General features: G+C 36.0%; 1 protein-coding gene across 6 annotated transcripts in view; it reads left to right on the forward strand.

Moving 5' to 3' along the window:
- The window catches only part of PHKB (phosphorylase kinase regulatory subunit beta), a 267,004-nt gene that overhangs the window by 234,650 nt on the left and 9,430 nt on the right, over positions 1-22,924 (forward strand). For 5 of the 6 annotated variants that reach the window (XM_040497929.1, XM_040497930.1, XM_040497932.1 and 2 more), the window contains 4 exons: positions 1,258-1,315; positions 3,911-4,001; positions 6,824-7,026; positions 19,101-19,235. In XM_040497929.1, the coding sequence (XP_040353863.1) occupies positions 1,258-1,315; positions 3,911-4,001; positions 6,824-7,026; positions 19,101-19,235 (487 nt within the window). Of the gene's footprint in view, positions 1-1,257; positions 1,316-2,649; positions 2,741-3,910; positions 4,002-6,823; positions 7,027-19,100; positions 19,236-22,924 lie in introns of all 6 variants that reach the window. The other variant, XM_040497928.1, reaches the window with a different exon arrangement.

The following is a 22,924-nucleotide window of genomic DNA, read 5'->3' on the forward strand; positions in this document are numbered from 1 at the left end:
TTGGCTCATCTGAAAATCCTCTGTTAAAGGGGCATGTTGATTTGGTTAGGATTAGAAACTGAGTCAGTGTTCTGAACAACAATGTAATTAATAAGACTTATAGTTTTGGTAGTAAACAAACATAATTGTGTATTCAGATAAGGTCTACTTAGTTTTTACATTATTGTAGCTAAGAGATAAACTTCTTAAATAGTATATATGTCAACTGAATAGTCCTAATTTTCTTAACTGAGTAAAGGCAGAAAAACTTTCAACAAATTTCAGACAGAAGACTTCATGTTTTTAATTAGTCTTGAAACTATAAGCAGAATCCCAGTTATATTGAGGACATTGATTGAAATTCATACTTTAACTAAAACAATAGGATTTTTAAAAGGCAAACATTTTATTAGGAAACTAGAATTCAGAATGGCTATTTTAGTAGTGCTTTAAAATAAAACAAAGTTTATATAAAATTGTTTATAATGAAAATGCTGAGAGAATTATTTTTTAAACTATTTTTATAAGCAGGAATAATACTCATATTTTGCTTAGATATTTGAAAGATTGAGTTTTAAATCTATAAAATCTTTTACACTGAAAATCATAAGCATCTACAGAATCTGAATATAATTTTATCCAATTTGTTATAAAGCTATAAAAAATATATTCATGGTAAAATGATAAAGATCTTGTTCTCTATCCTTGTTTTCTTTTTGCTACTCTCTCCTGTCACCATGATTAATTTATTGTTGACAAGCCAGTCATGAGGCCAGACCACATGTAAATTGCCAAAGAATGAAGTCCAGTGGTGTCTTTTGGACTAGTATATATTGGAAGGATCATACACATAACAGAGTCTCTATAAAAGTTTTCTGAAACACATAAATGAAGAATCATATATATTCAGAGTCTATAGTATTTGTGCAATTTTCTGCATTCTGTTTATTTTCTTTAGTAAATTAAAATAACTTATTTTTAATTGTTAAAAATTTAGATTGCATATTAATTAAGAAGACAATAAATTTCAAGAAATAAAGTACTCACCAAAATCATATACTCAAAGTAAATACTAACAAGTGCTGGGACATTCACACTATATATTTGGGTTACATATTTAAATATGTCAAGTAGTTCAGAATACTAATGGATGTGCATGTATTAACTCTAGTGGAATAAAAATGAAATTCAAGAGTAATATTTTTAAGGAGAATAAATGTTATGCATTTAATTAAAAGGTTTTTTTTTTCAACAAAGACTTTATTATCTAATGTCTAGGAACCGTTTCTGATCACATTGAGAGAGTCTATAGAAGAGCTGGCAGCAAAAAGCTTTGGTTCGTATTAGTGTCCTTGTCATTATATTTTATTTTTGGTGTTGTCATGTTTAAAGGCATAAAGGTAATAGACCAATCCTAAAGATGGTTATTTATCCAAATTTTTACCTTTGTTAATTTTAGAGAGAAAAAGAGTGTGAGCGAGGGAGAGGGGCACAGGGAGAGAGAGAAACCTAAGCAGGCTCCACGCTGAGTGCAGAGCCCAACGTGGGGCTTGATCCCACGACCCTGAGATCATCACCTGAGCCGAAATCAAGAGTCAGACATTCAATTGACTGAGCCACCCAGGCGCCCCAAATTTTTACTTTTAAACTCCAAGGTTATGGCCATGATTCTGTCTACTTTCTAAGGACCTGCCTACATTCCATTGTATCATGGCTCTCCCAAGATATTAAAAATAATGTCTGGGAATAAAGACCTCCATAGGAATAGAAACTAGAGAGCATATTCACTGGAGTGATATGCCAATGAGTCTTTCCTACACCACACCTGCTCTGTCCCAGCAATGTGCTTTAGGTTCTACTTTGTATTCAGGAAATCTATTCTGTGATCATAGAAGGAAGGCCATGAAAAGAGACCAATGGTTCATTTAATCATAAGCAAAAATAATAGAAGGCTGTTCTCTTACCACTTAAGTTAGAATGAATCCCAGTGATTACAGTTGCTTCATGTAAAATAACTAATATGTTCTGCAAAAGTAGTCTCCCAGGGACTGAAAAAAAAATTAGGTAAGTTGAGATAAAATTGTTTCAATTCACAGTGGGGGTAGGTATGCCTAAATGCATAGCCCTCTGTATTTGGAAGCAATTGTAGCCATTTTACTAGAAGAATCTAACATTTTGAAAGTAAGAGTACATGTATTTTTTAAAGAACCCATTATTATCTCATTTTGAAAAAAAAAAAAAGATCTCAAGCAATGTGATAAGAAACTCTCATAACCTCAATAAGCCTCAAATTTCTAATCGCTAAGGGGATTTGACGAAACAATTTCTTAGCAGTATTTCAACTCTATGATTTATAGCAAATATATTATTCCAACCCAGAAGAAATAAGATAATAATCCTCTCACTAAATCTCAAATTTTCACTGTAAATTCTCAGCACAGTAAGGCATATAAGCCAATAGATGTTTCTTTAAGCCAGTAAGTTTCAAATGTGGTCTATAGTCTTATTTTTTGCTAAGCAGACTTGTTTTTGCTTTATGTTATTATACTTGGATTGTAGATAAAGCATTAACTAGCACATATTTAGAGTGCTGTTATGTTTAAAAGAACAAATGCCTGTAAGTTTATTTACTGTATTTTCCCTTTTATGGCTTTCCACTGACACATCCAGGTTGGCGGTACGCTATGGGGCTGCCTTTACCCAGAAATTTTCTTCCTCTATAGCCCCACACATTACTACTTTTCTGGTACATGGGAAACAGGTAACACACACAGAATGTGGAAAAACTCAAGCTGCTTGAAACGTGTGGGCTTATTTGCATTCTGAGGGTTAAGTATGTCTTTTGGTCTTCAAGTGTGTGGGCGAAAGCTTCTCTAAAAGTAGGAAGTGTTTGTTTCACTAACTTTATCAGTTATTGACTTAATTTTCTACTCATCCATCTATGTTGAGATTAAAGAATATAAATGCTTTTTATAGGACAGCATCCATGGATATCCTGAAATACAGGAAAACAGTTTTAAACCTGTATTTTCATTTTATTTTTTTCATCTAGAAGTTCCACATGAATTTTACTTTTTTTTTTTTAATTTTTTTTCAACGTTTTTATTTATTTTTGGGACAGAGAGAGACAGAGCATGAACGGGGGAGGGGCAGAGAGAGAGGGAGACACAGAATCGGAAGCAGGCTCCAGGCTCGAGCCATCAGCCCAGAGCCTGACGCGGGGCTCAAACTCACGGACCGCGAGATCGTGACCTGGCTGAAGCCGGACGCTTAACCGACTGCGCCACCCAGGCGCCCCATGAATTTTACTTTTGAGGGAAAAAATGTCTTATATATTGCATGTGCCATGCATTAAAAAAATCTGTTCTCTCTACAGTCTGAGACTTTTCCAGAAATGTAAAAATAGCAGTGTGAATTCCGTCCTCCAACATTCTGGCTTTATCAGGAAAAAAATGCTGGTATTTCATTGTGTCACTTCCTAAAATTGAGTACTAAGAGAGTCCCCAATCCAGGGATTTGGTTATCTAGGCACCAAAAGAAACATGATTTAAAGTGGTTATAGGAATAGATGACATTTACCAGTGACATACTTAATAATGAATTTTTTAATGCAAAGTCAGAATACTCACTTAATTCCTCCTCCTACTCCTCATCAAAGGCATGGTTAGGCCCCCTTTTTCTTTTTTTTTAAATTGATAATGGCATGAACAGTGCTGGTAACAGAGGTGAGGATGAGGAATCCCTCCCTAATTCTGGATGGTCTGCAGTCTGGGAGACTTCAGCTGTTAGGTCCAGGGTCGGCTAAGTATTTCCTCCAAATATTATGTGAGGACCTAACTGCACATTTTTCAGTCTCTTCCATCAGGGACCCCATCCATTCATCATCTTTTAGATTTGTCAACCTCTGGCGTGCTCTCTTCTTTGCCCCCAGGTCGGTTGTGCGCTGTGCAGCAAGTCTTTTAAGTAAAGTAGTGGACAGCCTGGCCCCATCCATTACTAATGTTTTAGTGCAGGGAAAACAGGTAAGTATCTGATTTTCAGACTGTCACTTGGTCACAATCACAAGTTTCTGGATAGGACTCTTGCTTTTAAATCTAGCAAGCCTCAGTGTCCTAGGCCTCTCAACCATATTAACAATGGCTCAGGCATTTCTACAGAAGGCTCCTTCCCCAAGCAAAACCTGGTCTTAAAAATGCACAGTTACTAAGTAGACCACTCCTTTTTCCTGCTGTACCTTAGAGCTGTGATTTTCAGTTCCTGTGTTTAGATCAGTGAAGATGCTGACCCAGAAAATGGATTAATCCCTACTGAGGTACTCCAGACAGGTTTAGGATAGGCAGGGCAAAGACAGGTGAATAGTGAAGGGCACATTTTTCTTTCTACTCCACATGAGAGTCTTCTCACCCTTAGAAATGCACTGACTCCCCAGATCCTTAACCTTTTGAGCCACGTCTCCCTGTAGCTCCTCCACTCCCACAAGGGACAGCTCTCAGCAGCTCCTTCTCACAGAACCTTCGCAGAACCAGCAGCCCTTCTCTCCACTGGGTTCTCAAAACAGGCCTATGACACTTCTCACAATCTGCCCTGGATTCCAGTTCATTTCAATGTGTGTCTCTCTACCCCAGGGTAGGCTGTGAACCCCTGGAAGTCAGGGCCCAGGTCTGGTCCTGTCCCAGCATGGGGTCTGGCTTGGAGTAGGCACTTGATGCATGTGGCTTGAATTGAGCCTGTGCACGTGGGTATGCAGTGTGGAATGTGGCTGCTCATTTCTTGTTTTGTTTTCTATAAGCTCTAATTACCTGGCTGAACCACCATTTGGTTGGAATGAAAACCTGTTTGCTTTTTTTCTCTTCTTTGGGAATGTGTGTGCTTTATTGTGTTTTCCCGACAGTTAACCTAGGGGTATAATAAGCTTTAATAATATGAAATACTTGTAACCTTCTTTAATAGAATCAGCCCATTGCTTACATTTCAGGGCTCTTAATTCATTGAAATTATATCATCTTGACATCCAGCTTGAAATGTTAGAATAGTAAGTTATTTTATCCTGTAGCATTTAATAACAATGACAAAGCAATAATGCTAATTAAAACCCTTAAGAAAAAGTTAAATCACTTTCATGTATATTATTATCTCTATTTTCTCCAAATTATTAAGAGGTAGAATTTTCATCCTCATTTGTCAGCTACATAGACCAAGGTATAGGAAGTACGTTATCCAGTGCCCTTCCTCACCACGGTCCTCACCTCCAGCCATAGTGTCATACTGTTGCCCTGGACTGAACCACCTCTGAAAGAAAGTAAATGGGCTTTGGGAAGCTACTTTTCCTTGGATTTTAGGTCCCTGTAGTATATTTGAAAATACAGTTAATTCTACTGTCTATGAATAGATGAGAGGGTTTTGGAGGTCTTTGTCGTCTGCAAATGGCACCTGACACTTGGAGAAGGGTAGGTTAGTCATGTCCATTCTTTGCATTATATAGAGGGGCTTGCAGCTTGTGATCCTGAGACTCTGCTCCCCATATCCCAGAAGCCTTGGAACCTGTCCTGAGGCTGTGGCTGGACCATTGCCCATCAGACCATCACATGTCCCAGGGAAATAGTCACTTAAGAGCTGAGTAAGCCTGGGAGGCTGATAGTTCAGGTGCATGAAGTCCATTCACTGACTGCATCTTACCCCTTTACAAAAAAGAAATGAGAATGGAGCGTTCAAAGTTTGCATTCGCTGATTCATGAAATGCTGAAAGTTAATACTGTTTAAACAAAGCACTTTCAGATCACCTCAAGCTCTCCGGAATGAAATAGTGGTTTAGTCATCAATGCTTCCAGAGGCAGTAATGTGCCTTCTATTTGTTTTCTTCTTTACACACTGACATTTTAATAAAAGTAATCGCACTTGGACTAACTGGTTGGTACCACTTGTGATATAATAAACCAGCAGTTCTCAGTTTTCACTCCATCACAGAGTTGAGGCAAAAGACCCCATGTTCTGCTCTCTCCCCTCATCTCTGAAAACACAAGGGCCCTTTGATAAGCTCTTCATTTTCCTGCCTCTTATAATCGTGCACTGTCCATGGAAGAGAGAAGGAGAAGGGTAATGAGGGGGAAGGCAGACTCTTCTGGGAGACAATATGCCAAGGAGAGAGGAGAGAGAGAAACCCAGTATTCCTCTTGCCAGCTTCAGCAGCACTCTCTGCTTTGAGTATTTGTTGTCATTTCCCTCTGTGCTTTCTCATTTCCTAGGCCTGTGGGCAGCCTCATTTATCCCTCTCCACAGGTGAGAGATACATCAACAAGTATTTTAATACTCACTAGGTGCCTAACACTATGCCAAGAAAAGTGGGGGCTACACTAGAACCATATGACATTGCATCTGCCTTTGAAAAGGTTATAGTGGCGTTAAAGAGCAAAAGTTCCACATGAGAAGCTATAAAAGAAGTGAAAAATATACTCTCAAATACTAAATTGTATAGACTGTGCAGTAAAGTAAAACTATCCAATGTATTTTGGTTTCTCTGGGGAGTTTCTAGTACTAAAGTCATTCAGAATAATTTTCTCTTAATAGTTATTTATATTCCTTCCCTGCTTTTATCCACTCACCTTCACTCCCCTAACTGGGACCCTTACCTGCCCTCATATTTTAGAACAGACTGTGAACCATCATGAACTCCAGTGGGAGTCACGCTTTGAAAGCCATTTTAATAAATAGCAGGAACAGTTATTCTACCTAATTCCCTAGCTCGCATAGAGTAATTTCACCCTGCCAGTCATCCTGAGCCTTGATTTTTTTTCTTTTATCTTTTAGTAGCTAGGAAGTTTTTGCAATAAAATTCTGCCACTTATAGGTAACTCTGGGTGCCTTTGGGCATGAAGAAGAGGTTATCTCTAATCCTTTGTCTCCAAGAGTGATTAAGAACATCATCTATTACAAGTGTAATACCCATGATGAGAGGGAGGCGGTCATTCAGCAAGAACTGGTCATCCATATTGGCTGGATCATCTCCAATAACCCTGAGTTATTCAGTGGCATGCTGAAAATACGAATTGGGTGAGTAAAGTGCTTTGTGTTTGCGTAAACAGAATTGTTCAAGGTGTCCTCCAACAGACTTGGCCTACCCCAGGCCTGATGCGTATCTAGGAAAGCACATCTTTCTCTGAAGTAATAGAGGCAACATCTGGTGGTTTGAAGAAATAAATACATAGGAACTGAAAGAATCTTCCTGTTTTTTTAACTCCCATGTTAGACATAATGACGTAACTGTTCTCTGGAAAATCAAGCTCCAGGGATTTAAACAGCTACATCATGTTTTAAAAAGAAAACAACAACAAAACATAAGCATAATACTTGTAAAACTTTCTATAAATAAAATGGATAAGGCTTAAGAGAAGAATGATTTTCAGTAAAATTGGGTGTGAGGAAGATATACACTCAGGTAAAATTTTTGTTCTTTTGACAATATTCTGCTGCATCCATTTTCTACCAGAATCTAATTTTTAATTATTAAAATCATAAATGTTCTGTTTGGAGGAGAAATTAAAAGTAAGGATCTGACAACCTTGAATCCTCTTAATCAAGAATTTTATGAGGCAGTGCGGTAGGGCCAGTTGACGAGGCTTCAGCATTCAGAATTGAGTGTGGGTCCTGGCCACCACTTACCACTTTAGTGACCTGAGATAAATGATGCTGAGCCTCTCTAGCCTCACTTTCATACCAGGCTCATTGTTTTATGTGAGATGAAATGAGAGAATATGTTTTAAAACACTACCACAACCAAATAAAGTATAAATGCTTTTATTTAACATATTTTTATTGTAACATACATGAATATATTGTAATTGTAAGAATCAAACAATACTGCACATATAGAGTAATCTAATATATGGCCAATTGAGGGATGTTCTTTAAGTGTTTAAAAAGAATATATAGTCTGTCAGACACAAATATATGTGAGTGTGTGTGAGTATGAATAAGTGTATCACTTCCTAATTATATAAATGTATCGTTAGTATCTTTACTATTTCTATCCTACTTGATTTTTGGTGAAACATATTAATTTCTCATTTTAGTTATGGATTTATCTTCTCCTTGCATTTTTATTAGTTTTGTTTTGTATGTTTTAAAGGGTTTTTTTTTGTTTGTTTGTGGGATTTTATAATTTTAAAAATATATCTTCCCTTGTGCCATTTATTTTCTACTTGAATTCTTTTAAAAATATTTTAATTTCAAACATCTACAAAAGTATAGAGACTAGTAATAAAATCTTATGTGCCCATACTTTTACTCAGTTTCAACAATATCATCCTATGCCCTACCTATGACCCACCCTACCAACACCCCCTCTAGGTTAAAACAAATCCATCATACCATTCAATCTGTAAATACTTGAGTGTGCATAACAAATTATTTTTTGACTGATATTACTGCCATACCTGCTTTCTTTTTCTGTCATTATTAGCTTAGTATACTGTCTTCTGTCTTTTTACCTTTAATGTTCTTTTTTCATTTAGTATAGATATATCTTTTATATTCAGGATTTATGCTGTATTTATTTCTAATTCAATCTTAGATTATCTTTTCATTTGTGCCTTTCATTTCATTTCATTTGTGCCATTTCTTCTCTATTTTGACTTACTCATTCCTACTATTTTTTTTTCTGTTTACCATTACAACTAAGGTTTTAGTTTTGCACATGAGTATGAAGCACTTTATGAGAAATGATTACCTAGTTTTTCCTTCAAAAAATTACATATAAAAAAACTAGTTGCTTATTTGGCAGGATCTGCCTACCTCTTGTTTCAACAATTCTCATTCTAGGAATTTAGACCTGTTTTACAGGACTCTTCATTCCAACAGTGTTTGAAAGAGTGAAACATTGGGAACAAGCTGCATATCCATCACTAGCAAATTGTTTAAATAAATTGTGATAGCCATGTAATAAAATGCCGTGCAGCCATTACAAGTAACAAGAGAAAGCCTATTCTGACATTTATAAATGTCCAAGATAAATTAAGTGAAACAGTAAGTTGCAAATGTATTGTTCCATTTTTTAATAAAAGAGAAATAATAATACTGCACATATATGTATATATGGGGAAATATCTGAAAAATGGAAATAAAATTAGTGTCTGTTATATTCTCTAGATTTCTACTTTTAAGTTATATTTTTCAGTTTTATTTGAAGTTTTTTATTTGAGATTATTATTTTTAAACTTTTTGCCTGATTTCAGTTATAACATATTTCAGGTGAATTTCCCAATCTTTGGTCCCCTTTCTTTTGATATCAAGAAGTGAGTTTACTCAGCATAGAACTTGACCTTAATTTTTATCTCTTAAAATTGTTCTTTTCAAAGATTTAGAGGTATTACAAATAAATTATAAAGACTTTGAGTCATACCCTGATTTGTTCGGTGTGTTTGCTCTAGTATTTTTAACTCCAACCTCTTGACTACATATAAGGATACAGAAATGAGTCTTTCATGTATGTTGTCTGTGTGTTGTCGGTAAATGAAAGGAAATGTGATTCTCTGTATCCATACAAGGTATTAAAAGTACTCTATTGTCCCAGACTCAGGCATTGCTCTGAAGCTGAGAAGCAAAGGTTATAACTCTTCCAAAGCACATTCTTTGTAATAAATGTTCTATTCAGGAAAGCCTCTTTAAGTGATAGTCATCCTGGCAGAGGTCTAAACAAAGCCTTGGAGTAAAAGTTAACGGTTTCCCAAGGTTTTACTTCCAGTGCTGTGTTTTTCAGCCTTTAGTGCTTTTCCTTTACTGCTTATTCAGCATTTTAGGCTAATTTATTTTCTTCCAAAAACCCATTGGAATTTCCTTTCTTGAATTCAAATCTGACCTGAAGCTTCTTTCTCTTCATGGAAATGAAATATGTTTAATTTATTCTAAAAATAGTCTTCTTCCTGGTTTTGTTTTTGTTTTTGTTTGTTTTTGGGTTTTTTTGGTATCTGCTACTCTATATGTTTAGTGCCTTCCATGAGAAATAACATACTCTTTTTTCCTTAAACTGTGTCACCCAAAATAAAAATGTCAGGACAGCAGCATGTGACTTAGTATTTAATGATAGCAGAAAACCTCCTAATGAAGATTTGCCATGAAACTTTAATTATTCATTGTCCTGAAACTCATCCTGGAATTAATTATGGCATTATATTTCCATTTTGAGTATTAATAGTGTCCCTGCCTAACTCATTAATGTGTATTTCCCTCTCACGTGGGACTCACAGGGTCAGCCCTAAATACTGGTACATTTTCAGTTGGAGAGAAGTCTGTTTTTTCAAAAACGTATAATTTATTTGAGAAATTTACTTCTGCTGAGGATTTGGACCACATCTTATCTTCCTGTATGTATCAGGTCTAGCTCAGAGGTCTAGCTCAATAAAATTTGAGCATTGTTTAATATATAGGTTATAAGCAGATTCAGATAACAGATTCAGATAGACAGTGATGGGGATTTTAGGAAAAATAAAAGATAGCATATCTCTGTGCTTATTAGATAAAGAAAAAAGGACTCTTTTACTTTTGATAAATACCCTTGATTTGTACAACTTGTGTCCTTCAGGATATTACCAAGTTAAATAGGGCTTTGTTAAATGAAAATGCAGTCATACATGTAGAAGGTAGGATATAGCACTTTTCACCATCATTTATTAGTTGAGTGGTACAGTTAATCACATCAGAGTATGGTATGAGTTGCCTTATAATGGTACCTCTCTAAACAGCATTCCCAATAAGGATCTAAGGGGACACCCATATAAATAACAAACATGTGGTTAGTGCACTCAGAAGTTCACTGTGATAAACTATTTCCTCCTCTTCTTCCAACATAACCACAGAAATTATTTATTGAATGCCTATTATATACTACACAATATGCTAAAATACTCACATATATTATCTGATTAATCCATTCAACAAGTTTGAGGCAGGCACTAGTACCATTTTAAAATCAACAAACCGGGATTCAGAGCTTAGATAACCTGTCTTAGTCAAACCAGTATGTCAAAGTGAGATTTATACCCAGATCTGCCTGACACCAAAGTTCTTGTTCTTTGATCTTAAGTACTTCGTGTGTGCTTTCACTTATGTATACTGTTGCTGTTTTCTCAGGAAACAGGCGTTGATGTTTTTCTAAAACCTTATGGCCTTTATGGTGTCTTCCACATGATTTCCACTTATGACCCATTTTGTGTCCAAGTATTCATGTAGCAATTATGATGTACTTTGGCTCCGGATGGTATTTGTCTTTTGTTTATCACTCCTCTAATTTGGCATCAGTACAGTTTAGCATTGTACAATGCGAGGCACACCAAAAAGCCTGAATAGTTAGAAGTTAATATGAGAAATGGGATTTTGCCCCTTTATTCATCATGAGACCAAACAAATGGGGATGATTTGGAATTGATTCTAAATTAGCCCTTTGTACACTGTAAGAAATGCATTAAGATGCAATGAAAATTTAGCAAAGTAACTTGCCCATGGTTACAAGACCATGAACCAGGAATTGAACCTAGAGTGAATGTCTCCAGTGTTCATGTTTCCCCATCCCCTATTCCAGCTTTCTTGTCTATAAAATAAGGAAGCTATCCCTGCTTTGGCTTCCTCAGTGGATTGTGGGGATTTGGGGTAAGCAATGTGAAAATGTTTTGCAAAGCTTCAACATTATTTCTGTGACATTGAGTAATTTGAGGTCCTCTATCATGTGGCTTTTGGAGAACAGGTGACTCTAGGGATATCTTTATACATGCCATAAATCCCAAGAAGGAACCTCTCACATCCAACACACATTCATATTCTCTCTCTCTCTCTCTCTCTCTCATATCTTCCAGTCCTAGGCTTGCAAAGACCCTCTGATCCCACAAGATACATTCACCCTCAAGGTATCCCTTTCTGCCATGGTTGTTTCTCCTTGAGAACCCAGTGCAAATGATCCCCAAGCATTAAGTCAACCTTAAGTCAAAATCCCTTTTGGATTCTCTGCTGCCATCTGACATGGTCTCACCCCTCCATCACTTGATCTTCCCTCATGAAATATTTGGCAAACACCTGTGCCCATAGTGCTCTTCTACCACATTGACAGAAAGGTCTTGGAACCTTGTTTGTATTCTAGGGATGTAGACAACATTAGAGCAGCACAGTTATCCTGTCTGTGGAGCTTTTCATAGTGTCCCTCTGAAAGATCTTTTTGTATCTTTTTAATATCTTTTTATTGCATTTTATCCTAATCAGTTTTACTCAGACCTCAGCTCCCTTAAGTGAATGGCTTCCTTGCGTGTTAGTTTACTACCAGCAGCAAACACATGTTTCTTTACAAGAATTTACCTTGAATTAGTTCCTGGAAGGTTTTAGTTTGCTTAATGATGAGCAAATTATTTATTTTTAGGGTCCTTGAATGTCAAGTTTCTTATAAACTGTTGAACTTGTTGCTCCTCTAAGTCACCCGTTTGTGTATTATCGTGATTGCAGCATGATTTTAAAAAAAAGGGGGTAGTGTTATAGAAAACATTCTTTGTTTTACTTCCTTAGTTAATTAAAGCGTTTCAGACTCATTCACATAAAAATTTTTACTATTGTTTCTCTTATTGATTATGAATAAAGAGATTGATAGTTCAGTTAGCTTTTAACACCATATTCTTCCCAAGATGCCAACACTCACTAGGCTGAATGGACATAAGATATAAGGACATTTGTCTTAGTCACAGCACACATACCTGGAACTCCTCAGCCCTATGTATACTTTTATCTCTCTGTTTTAACCTTTCTCTCTGAGGTTTTGGGTTTTTTTTTAATTTATTTATTTACATCACCCACTGCCTCAGTTGCTTTAAACCAGTATTTCTTTTCTCTTTTTTCCAAGGTTAATCCTGCCAGTGCGATTTCTCAACATTACTGCGATAGGCACTCCTGTGAACAAAATTAACCTGCTCACAGGAACGGTATTCTAGTCTGATAATGATTTGATTTGCTGTCTCATTATTGATTTGTGCTCCAGCTTTCATGTTGAAATAGATCAAGTTCCTGACAGGCCCATTACTGTAAAGACCTCCAATCAACTGCTTTCTGCTCTAGGTCTGTCAATCAGGCTTTAGTGGGAGATAACCCCTGAGGATATATGTTATCAAGCCTTTTTCATCTCTGCTTTTCATACTGCCAGGACATCCTCTGTAAGTAATTATGATTTAGGCATGTCTTGTCTTCTGATGCCCACAACTGAGTTTGTAGATCATACATGTGGTGCTTAGAGAAGGCCGTTGATGTCATAGGTACTAGACTGTAACATTGCTTGTGCAGTAAAGGAAAGAGGAGGTAATTAGAGCTCTGAGTTCATTAGCATGGCTTGATACTCATTCAGTGGTCTTTGTTTTTGACATTTGATATGAGGTGAGGAAGTGAGATGATGGAGCTCCCCTACCTCTATTCTGATTATTTCAGGGGTAGAGTGAGTGAGTCATTGTTCTCCAGCTTCTATAGGAAGCTCAGTTTGCCTTATGAAATCATCACTCTCTCTGTATTAATATGAATCAAACAGAAAAGTCCCTTCCTGCAATTTTCCCATCTCCTCTTATATGGCTTAGTAAATGCTTGCAGAGAGTTATTCATTCACTTGTTTAACAGCAAACTTGGCAAACACTGAGTATCTTCAAATAGGCTTAAAATGATTATTTTTAAAATTGTTTCTGGCTATGAATTAGTTATATTCTTTATGGCATGTGTTCAAAAAATGTCAGCTGTCCTGGTTTACCAATGATGTCAGATTTCCATATACTTCATTGTATATTTCACTCCTTGATTGGGGCATGTTGGAAAGAAAAATACAAACACATATACAATATGCTTACTAACCTCACAACAAGAGAGTTTTTAGAAGGATAAGGTTATCCCTAGGACTATATAGGAATACTATTCCACCTTTTCATAGTTTTCCAGCAGCGCTGAAGAATTCATTATTCTCAAATCAAACCTTGATACATATGAAGGTTGATCTGGTCAGTCGTGTGTATCTGCCACTTTCTCATTTGCTTATTGGCAAGTAAAGCATGTCCCTTGTTCTTTAGACAGACTGAATTTATAAGGATGTGGTCCAAGGACAACCTTCATTTTTTTGAACTTCCACATTTGCTTGCTTGCTTGCTTGCTTGCTTTCCCCATCTTGCATTAAGTGATTTTACATTAGAATTGTCACATCAGATTTGATGACTTTGTTAGTGGGAATGAGGGTAAGAAGTGAGACATTCTCATGCAAAGGAATTGATGCTTGTATTAGTAGTTCTAAAAATGGATTAAATGTCTTTGAATTTTTGCACTGTGTTACTCACTTGGTAATTTACTTTCTGTGTCTCTGACTGCTGTATAGTAGTTTATGTCTAAGACTTTTGCTATGTTTTAGTCCTTTGAATAATTCCAAGCTAAAAAGATTAGTTTGGACAATATTTTTGAATGAATAAATGTATTTTAATAATCTGACAGATAAATTATATTCATTTGTGCTGGAATGAATGAAAGACAGTCACTTTGTTTCTTTGGTGAGTGTTGAGTGCAATGTTTTCTATAATTTGGCTCACAGAACTGCTGAGATTTTGTAAACAGAAGGAAGAAGCCTGAGGGAAATTTTTATATCTCCAACTATCTTTGTTTCTGGTACTAAATATTTTAAAAGGTAAATGTGATAAGTAATGTTCAGTTTTAATAACTCAAGTTTTGGAGGACTTTAGAATGATAGCATTTAAAAATTAAGTTACTTATTTTAGAAGAGGACACCTCCTTTTTTTGGTTTCATTTTTTTTAACAATTGTATTTATTTTTTATTTATTTTTTATTTAATATGAAATTTATTGTCAAATTGGTTTCCATACAACACCCAGTGCTCATCCCAACAGGTGCCCTCCTCAATACGCATCACCTATCCCCCCCTCCCTTCCACCCCCCATCAACCCTCAGTTTGTTCTCAGTTTGTAAGTCTCTTATGTTTTGGCTCCCTCCCTCTCTCAACTTTTTCTTTTTCCTTTCCCTCCCCATAGTCTTCTGTTAAGTTTCTCAGGATCCACATAAGAGTGAAAACATATGGTATCTGTGTTTCTCTGTATGACTTATTTCACTTAGCATAACACTCTCCAGTTCCATCCACGTTGCTACAAAAGGCCAGATTTCATTCTTTCTCATTGCCACATAGTATTCCATTGTGTATATAAACCACAATTTCTTTATCCATTCATCAGTTGATGGACATTTAGGCTCTTTCCAGAATTTGGCAATTGTTGAAAATGCTGCTATAAACACTGGGGTACAAGTGCCCCTATGCATCAGCACTCCTGCATCCCTTGGGTAAATTCCTAGCAGTGCTATTGCTGGGTCATAGGGTAGATCTAGTTTTAATGTTTTGAGGAACCTCCACACTGTTTTCCAGAGTGGCTGCACCAGTTTGCATTCCCACCAACAGTGCAAGAGGGTTCCCGTTTCTCCACATCCTCGCCAGCACCTATAGTCTCCTGATTTGTTCATTTTAGCCACTCTGACTGGTGTGAGGTGGTATCTGAGTGTGATTTTGATTTGTATTTCCCTGATGAGGAACGACGTTGAGCGTCTTTTCACGTGCCTGTTGGCCACTTCTTTGGAGAAGTGTCTGTTCATGTCTTCTGCCCATTTCTTCACTGGATTATTTGTTTTTCGGGTGTGGAGTTTGGTGAGCTCTTTATAGATTTTGGATACTACCCCTTTGTCTGATATGTCATTTGCAAATATCATTTCCCATTCCGTTAGTTGCTTTTAGTTTTGTTGATTGTTTCCTTTGGAGTGCAGAAGCTTTTTACCTTCATGAGGTCCCAGTAGTTCATTTTTGCTTTTAATCTCCTTGCCTTTGGGGATGTGTCAAGTAAGAAATTGCTGCGGCTGAGGTCAGAGAGGTTTTTTCCTGCTTTCTCCTCTAGGGTTTTGATGGTTTCCTGTCTCACATTCAGGAGAAGAGGACACCTCCTGAAGTTAAGTGGATATGGCTCTTGCTTAAGTAATTCTAAGACTTGAATTTAAAAGTTTTATTACTTGGGGCGCCTGGGTGGCGCAGTCGGTTAAGCGTCCGACTTCAGCCAGGTCACGATCTCGCGGTCCGTGAGTTCGAGCCCCGCGTCAGGCTCTGGGCTGATGGCTCAGAGCCTGGAGCCTGTTTCCGATTCTGTGTCTCCCTCTCTCTCTGCCCCTCCCCCGTTCATGCTCTGTCTCTCTCTGTCCCAAAAATAAATAAACGTTGAAAAAAAAAATTTTAAAGTTTTATTACCTTTCTCCAACCTGAGCCTCTCAGGAGTCAGATAAAAGGAGTTTGCTAACATTTTTTATGACTCTAATTTCAAAAGGTTTTTAACATACATTATCTCATTTTTTCTCAAAATAATTCCATAAAATTAGCTGAACAAGTAATAATAATGTTCCCATTTGAAAAATAATTTGTTAGTGGGGCACAGCTGGTGAGTGACAGAACTGGTATTTAATCCTGTCTTTATTGTTTTTGCTTTTCATTATAAAAATTTTTTAACGTTTAATAATAGAATAATTTGGTATAGTCCCATATGCCCTTTATTTAAAATGGACATAGGCAGTTGTTAGCAATTTACATTTGCTGTATTTGCTTCATCTTTTTTGGGGGAGGCGGGGGCTGTAGTTTATAAAGCAAATCCCAGACATTTTTGTTTTTACTCCTTAATATTTTAATAAGTATATGTCTCTTAAAAAGAACATTTTCTCAGTAATCACAATACCATTATCACACCTAACAAAATTAGCAGTAATTCCTTAATATCACCTAATATCCAGTTCTTATTCAGATTTCTCTAGTTGTCCCCATAATAACTTCAAAAAAAAAATCAGGATCCCAAACAAGGCACACACATGGCATTAGTTGTCTCTTAAATCACTTTGAATCTAGAACAAGATGTCCAAACCCCACTTTCTTTTCATGCCATTGACTAAAAGTCAGGTCTTTAGATTTTTAATTTGATTTTCTTTCTTTTATACTAAGTTGCCTCAAATGTAAATGTTAAATAAACAAAATGATAGAGGATAATTATAACCTATAAAATTAAAAACATAATTTTTATTTAAAGAGAGGTCCATGGAGCAGTTATTATCACTGAAATGTTGCTTTAATGGGTAATTTCATAAACAACTTTAACATCAAAGCATCCAAAGTAACTATATCCTTGTGGCTTTTATCCTGATATAACATTTTTACTAATACAGTTCATAATAATGAACAATCGAAGACATTCTAGTCTTTCGCAATAACATAGCTTTAGTCCAGCTTTTCTTTTCAACTGATTAGAGAAATATAAATCATACATCTTAATTCTGTCACACATTCTGTTGTTTTGTTTATTGTTTGCAAATGCTTTGTCATCTTTATTGTTCTTACCAATGAGCAACTACTAAATATTTATTATGTACTATCAATAGTAATAGTAATAATAATATATATTTTAAATTATTATGTTCCATCCTTGTGTATCTCTTATGCATCTCAGTGGTCTTCAACACATACTATGCAATTAACTGGTAGTCTAGTTAAATTCCTAACTTCCAAAAATGGCACCAACAAAGAATATGGGAGAGGGTAGAGAAAAGAGCTGAGAGTTGCTTCAGCAGAAGGCAGTGAGATTGGAGCAGTCACAGAGCAGGGATCCTTGTGGCCTGGCCCAGCAGGCAGGGATATATGCCTGGCTGATATCACCTGGACTCAACTGGGAGGGCTTCACGTTTTTCCTGTTTTTTCCTTCTGAGAGACATTAAAGGTATCCCATGAGGATGCATCACTGTTGTTTTGCAAAGCAGCCTTGGCAGAAAGAAGGACTTTTATCTTTTGATTATTTCCACCCAACTTTTTCATCTCTGTACCTGCAATAGCCTTGTGGGTTGTCTTTCAGAGAAGTGTATCAGGGGAAAGATAATGACATATTTGAGTGCAATAAGTTAGCCACTTTAAATCTTTACTGCTGTAACTAGACGTTTCTCCCAGTGGGTTGGCTACACAGTCCCCCTTTGGGAGACAAAGTAGCATGGGCAAATGAAGGCACATTCTTTCTAGCTGCTGAGTTGCACTGTCTCTGTTTGTTATTAAGTGTTCGCCGAAGGATTTAAGGATAAAGCATAGGAATCTGCTGTGTAAAACTAATTCCCTAGCTCTTCCTAATGGTGTGTAGAGTTCTGGTTCCCTCAGGCACAGTATTATTCCATGATTTTCTTTGGTTTGCATAACTAGTTTATCTGAGTTCTTTTCTCACAATACAGTAAATGAAAGAAATGAGATGAAACTGTATAAGTACTTATTAAAAGCATCTGGAATTAAAAAGTAAAATAACTTACATATAAAATAATTAAATGTTAGACCTTGGAAAATACAAGGCACACAAATAGTACTCCATAAATGCTTACCTAAGTAATTACATTAAAGCTTCTGCAATAAAAAAATATATATATATATTTTATGAACAACATTTAAATATCTATTAAAGGATACATTCTTTAAGAATAGGTACATGAACAGCATTTAAATATCTATATTTAAATAACTATAAAGAAGACTTTCTGAAATGTATTTGTTAAATAAAGTGTGTTCTCTAATATATTAGTATGATTGAGTTATAACTAACTGCGTCCATGTATTTCAAAGTCAGGTTCTTCTCTGTGCCCTCAAATCACAAGGGATTGACTGCAAAATAAAGGAAATAGGTGAAAGTGTCCTTCCTGGGAAAGAAACATTTCTATAATAGCATATCTCAGCCCATTTCTTAAAATGAATTGTTTTTATCCTATTTGTTTTTTGCATAGATCTAGTATAATGAAAATAATAGTGTAGCAGCTATTGTATACAGTATGCTTTAAGTACTTACCTATTTTCATGTTTACTACCTAACCACATATGCAAGAGCAGGCCTCTTTTTTAGGAATCTGATCATGTCACATAATCTTGATGGAAGTAATTATATCAGCAGTTTAGAAAATTCAGATGGCCTTTTCTTCATTCCCCTTTGAATGGGTCAGTGCTGTTAACAGGAGCATTGCCATGAGAAGCATGAGATGATTTTATTTCAAGAGTTATTGATTCATGCTTCTCCTCTTTTGTTCAGGTGGATCATCCATGCTATGGAGTATGAACTACAGATCCGTGGTGGAGACAAGCCAGCCAGAGACTTGTATCAGCTGTCACCTAGTGAAGTTAAACAGCTTCTGTTGGATATTCTTCAGCCTCAACAGAATGGAGGGTAATGAGAACCTTTTATTACCCATAGAACATTCTGGATTTACAGTAACATCATACTTGGATATATACACAAAATTAATAAGATAGTAATAAGAAATAAAATGCAACAGAGTATCAGAGATCACCTTACCTGGTAGACAGTGTACATAGAGATGCTAATTAAAATGTCTATCTTCAGTTGTGATTTTCTGTTGATTTTAATTTTGTATTTTTTTCAGGTATAGTTTATCAGTGTTTCTTAATTATTATTATTTTGTGCAAACTGTAATGCTCCATACCACTTTGCTCAGTTCCCTTTCTGAACCTTTGTAGCACTCACCATCTCCTCCCAACATTTTGGCATGAAGATTTGCGTTTGGTAACATTATTTAAATAAGTTGCCTGGGACTCTATCTCTCTAAATAGACTATAAACTTCTTCAAATGGGCTAAACCATTTGATAGACTTAACTTGTACTAAGCTTAGAATAAGAGCAAAACAAGTACTTATGCAATGTATTGAATTGAAGAACATTTTATTACAGAAAGAAGTTTAATATAATTATTTAGGCAAGCATTTATTAGCACTATTTGTGTGCCTGATATTTTCTAAGGTGGTATAGTTATATGCCTAGAAAACAAGTCTTCCATAAAAGCAGATTTGAGCAAATGGAGAGACATCTTTGTTCTTAGAGAGGCACACTCAACATTAAAAAGGTACCAGTTATAAATGTAATGCAATTCCAAAAAAAATTCCAACAAACAGTTTATGGAGTTAGACTAGTTAATACTAAACTTCATATGGAGAAACAAACATGCAAGAATAACCAGAGGACTTGCCCTAACAGGGAAACATACCATAGAGCCTCTGTGATAAAAACAGTGTGAAGCTGGCACATGAACGCATAAAGAGGCCAGCTGAACAGAATGGAAAGTCCAGAAATAGACCTAAACACATATGGAAATTTAACAGGTGATAAAGGTGATGTCTCATATTACTGGGTCAAGGATGGACTTTTTAAATAAATAGTGATGGAACAACTGGATAGCCATTTAGGAAAAGATAAAATCAAATCCATACTTTATATTATACACAAGAATAAACTCTAAATAGATCTGATATCTGAATGTAAAAAATGAAACCATACCAGTTCTAAAAGAAGACATGGGTAAATTCTGCTTTAACCTCAATATGGGAAAAGCTTTCTAACTCTGGCTCAAATCTAGGGGCATTAAAAGATTAATAAGACTATATAAAAATTTAAAACATCATTTTGCATGGTAGAAAATAGTTTCAGAAGACAGCTGAGAAACTGGAACAAAACATAGACTATAAAGAGCTAATGTCCAAGAATTCTTAAAAACTGTGGGACAAAGAACCAATAACCCAAGAGATAAACAGGAAAAAAATACAATTAATCAATTCCTTTAAAACATAAAAAAAAAATGGACCTTAGATATTTGAAAAGATGTTTGAACTAAGTCATAATTGGAGAAATGTAAATTAAAACATCTATTGGATACCATTTCTCATCTATCAGACTGGCGAAAGTTAAACAGCATGACAGACATTTGCTGAGGCTGTAGGAAAAGAGACACTCTCATACATAGATGGTGGGTACAGCCCTTCTGTATGGGAATTTGGCAACATCTAAAACAAGTCTACATGTATATTTACCCTTTGACTTTCAGGAATCTATTCGGAAAATGTGCTTCCAACCATATGAAAATACATATGTACGCAATATTATTCATTGCATCATTGTTAATAATTATAAATTTTGGAACACCCATTACCGAAATGCCCATACATGGGAGATTATTTGAATAAGCTGTGGCGCATGCACACAGTAGGGTATGAGGCAGCTGTGAAAACAAGGAGAGTTGTCTCTGAACTGATACGGAATGATTTCTAGGCTATATTGTTACATAAAAACAACAAAATGCAAAGATCATCTGTAGTATGCTACTCTTCATGTAAGAAAGAAGGAAATTATCTCCTCATTTGTACGGAAGAAATACAGAAAGGTTAAATCAGATACTAAGGAGATTGGTTACCTCCCTGGTTACCTTCAGGGAGTGGGTGGGAACAGGGTGGAAAGAAAGGACAGCTGGGTACAGGGTAATAGGGCTGAATGAGAGAGTAGTAATTCCCTGAATATGCTTTATTTAAATAGCTCTGATTCTTAAGAGACTCTTTTTTTTTTTAATTTTTTTTTCAACGTTTATTTATTTTTGGGACAGAGAGAGACAGAGCATGAACGGGGGAGGGGCAGAGAGAGAGGGACACACAGAATCGGAAACAGGCTCCAGGCTCCGAGCCATCAGCCCAGAGCCTGACGCGGGGCTCGAACTCACGGACCGCGAGATCGTGACCTGGCTGAAGTCGGACGCTTAACCGACTGCGCCACCCAGGCGCCCCTAAATAGCTCTGATTCTTAAACTTTAGTAAAATTTTATATGCCTAAAATGTAAATAATTAAAATTAATCCAAATTTGGAAAAAAAATAAAACAATACGAATAGTAACAAATGAACCTAACTGTATTACAAATGAATAATATTTCCACCCTGAAGGGAGGGGAGAAGAAAAGAATTAACCCAAGTACCTTTGGAAAACATTTCTAGATACTATAAAGCTAAAGGAAAAAAAAAAGAGCTATACACAAATACTGTACTTATTAGTTAATAAGGTTTTTTTTTTCCTCACAGAGGTAGGGATTGGTAATTTTGAAATTGCTGTATATATTGTGTAAATATATTTTGGGTAATGAAAGCCGGATTTCTCTCTGTCAGAGAATGTAGTTAGAAATGAGTGAAGGGGAAGGATTAGAATATACCCTGTAGTGGTGGATTGAAATTGAAAATGTCAGTATGAATTCATGGTTTTCACACAGATGGACAGCTACAGAAATAAACGTGGATATGTGTGTATATGTGAGTATACGTCCGTATCTTTTTTGGCTCTGTCCACTGAGAGGACCCAGAAGCAGTGAAACTCCCACAACAGTGAGCAAACCTAGTGCCCAGATACTGATTTCCAAATAATATTTTTTAAGAGGAACCAACATTCCATGGAAAAAATTTTTGATTCCAGGGCTGGGTTAAGAAAAATACAGGATGAGCCTAGAGCATCTTATGGTACCAGAAGTAAGATGTTGCTCCAAAAAATTATAGAAATGTGTTAGAAGGATACTGGAGACATACTGGAGGAGGCTCAGTGGCCAAAGCTAGGATAATTTGAGCAAGAAAAGAAAGAATAATAGTATTGAATAAGAACCCATAGGATAAATGTCCAAGAGTCCATGCTGATATAAATAGATAAATGGGATAGAAGGGATTCTTCTTGATAGTAGAATTCCAATTAATAAGTGTAGATGGAATGATGAAAATAGAAACTCATCATTAGACAAATAAATAGTAGTAATTGTTGCAAGCAAGAACCATCAATGGATGCTCAAATTTAGTGGGTGGAAGTAGGATGAGAAATGAAAAATTTGTATAATTTAAAAGTATTTCCACTCAAGATACTTTTTAATTGCAAAAGAAAAATATTAACTTTATAATGAAGAAACCCAGTTGACTCTACCTTAATCAAATGATCAAGGATAGCATTCCAGGAATAAGACACATCAGTATCATGTATTCCCTGACAATGATGTACTGAAAAGGCACAACTACTTCCAGGTATTCTTGCCAAAAATGCATAATCT

Source organism: Herpailurus yagouaroundi, unplaced genomic scaffold, assembly GCF_014898765.1.
Source record: "Herpailurus yagouaroundi ecotype Mexico unplaced genomic scaffold, PumYag 190, whole genome shotgun sequence".
In the NCBI taxonomy this organism is placed as follows: Eukaryota; Metazoa; Chordata; class Mammalia; order Carnivora; family Felidae; genus Herpailurus; species Herpailurus yagouaroundi.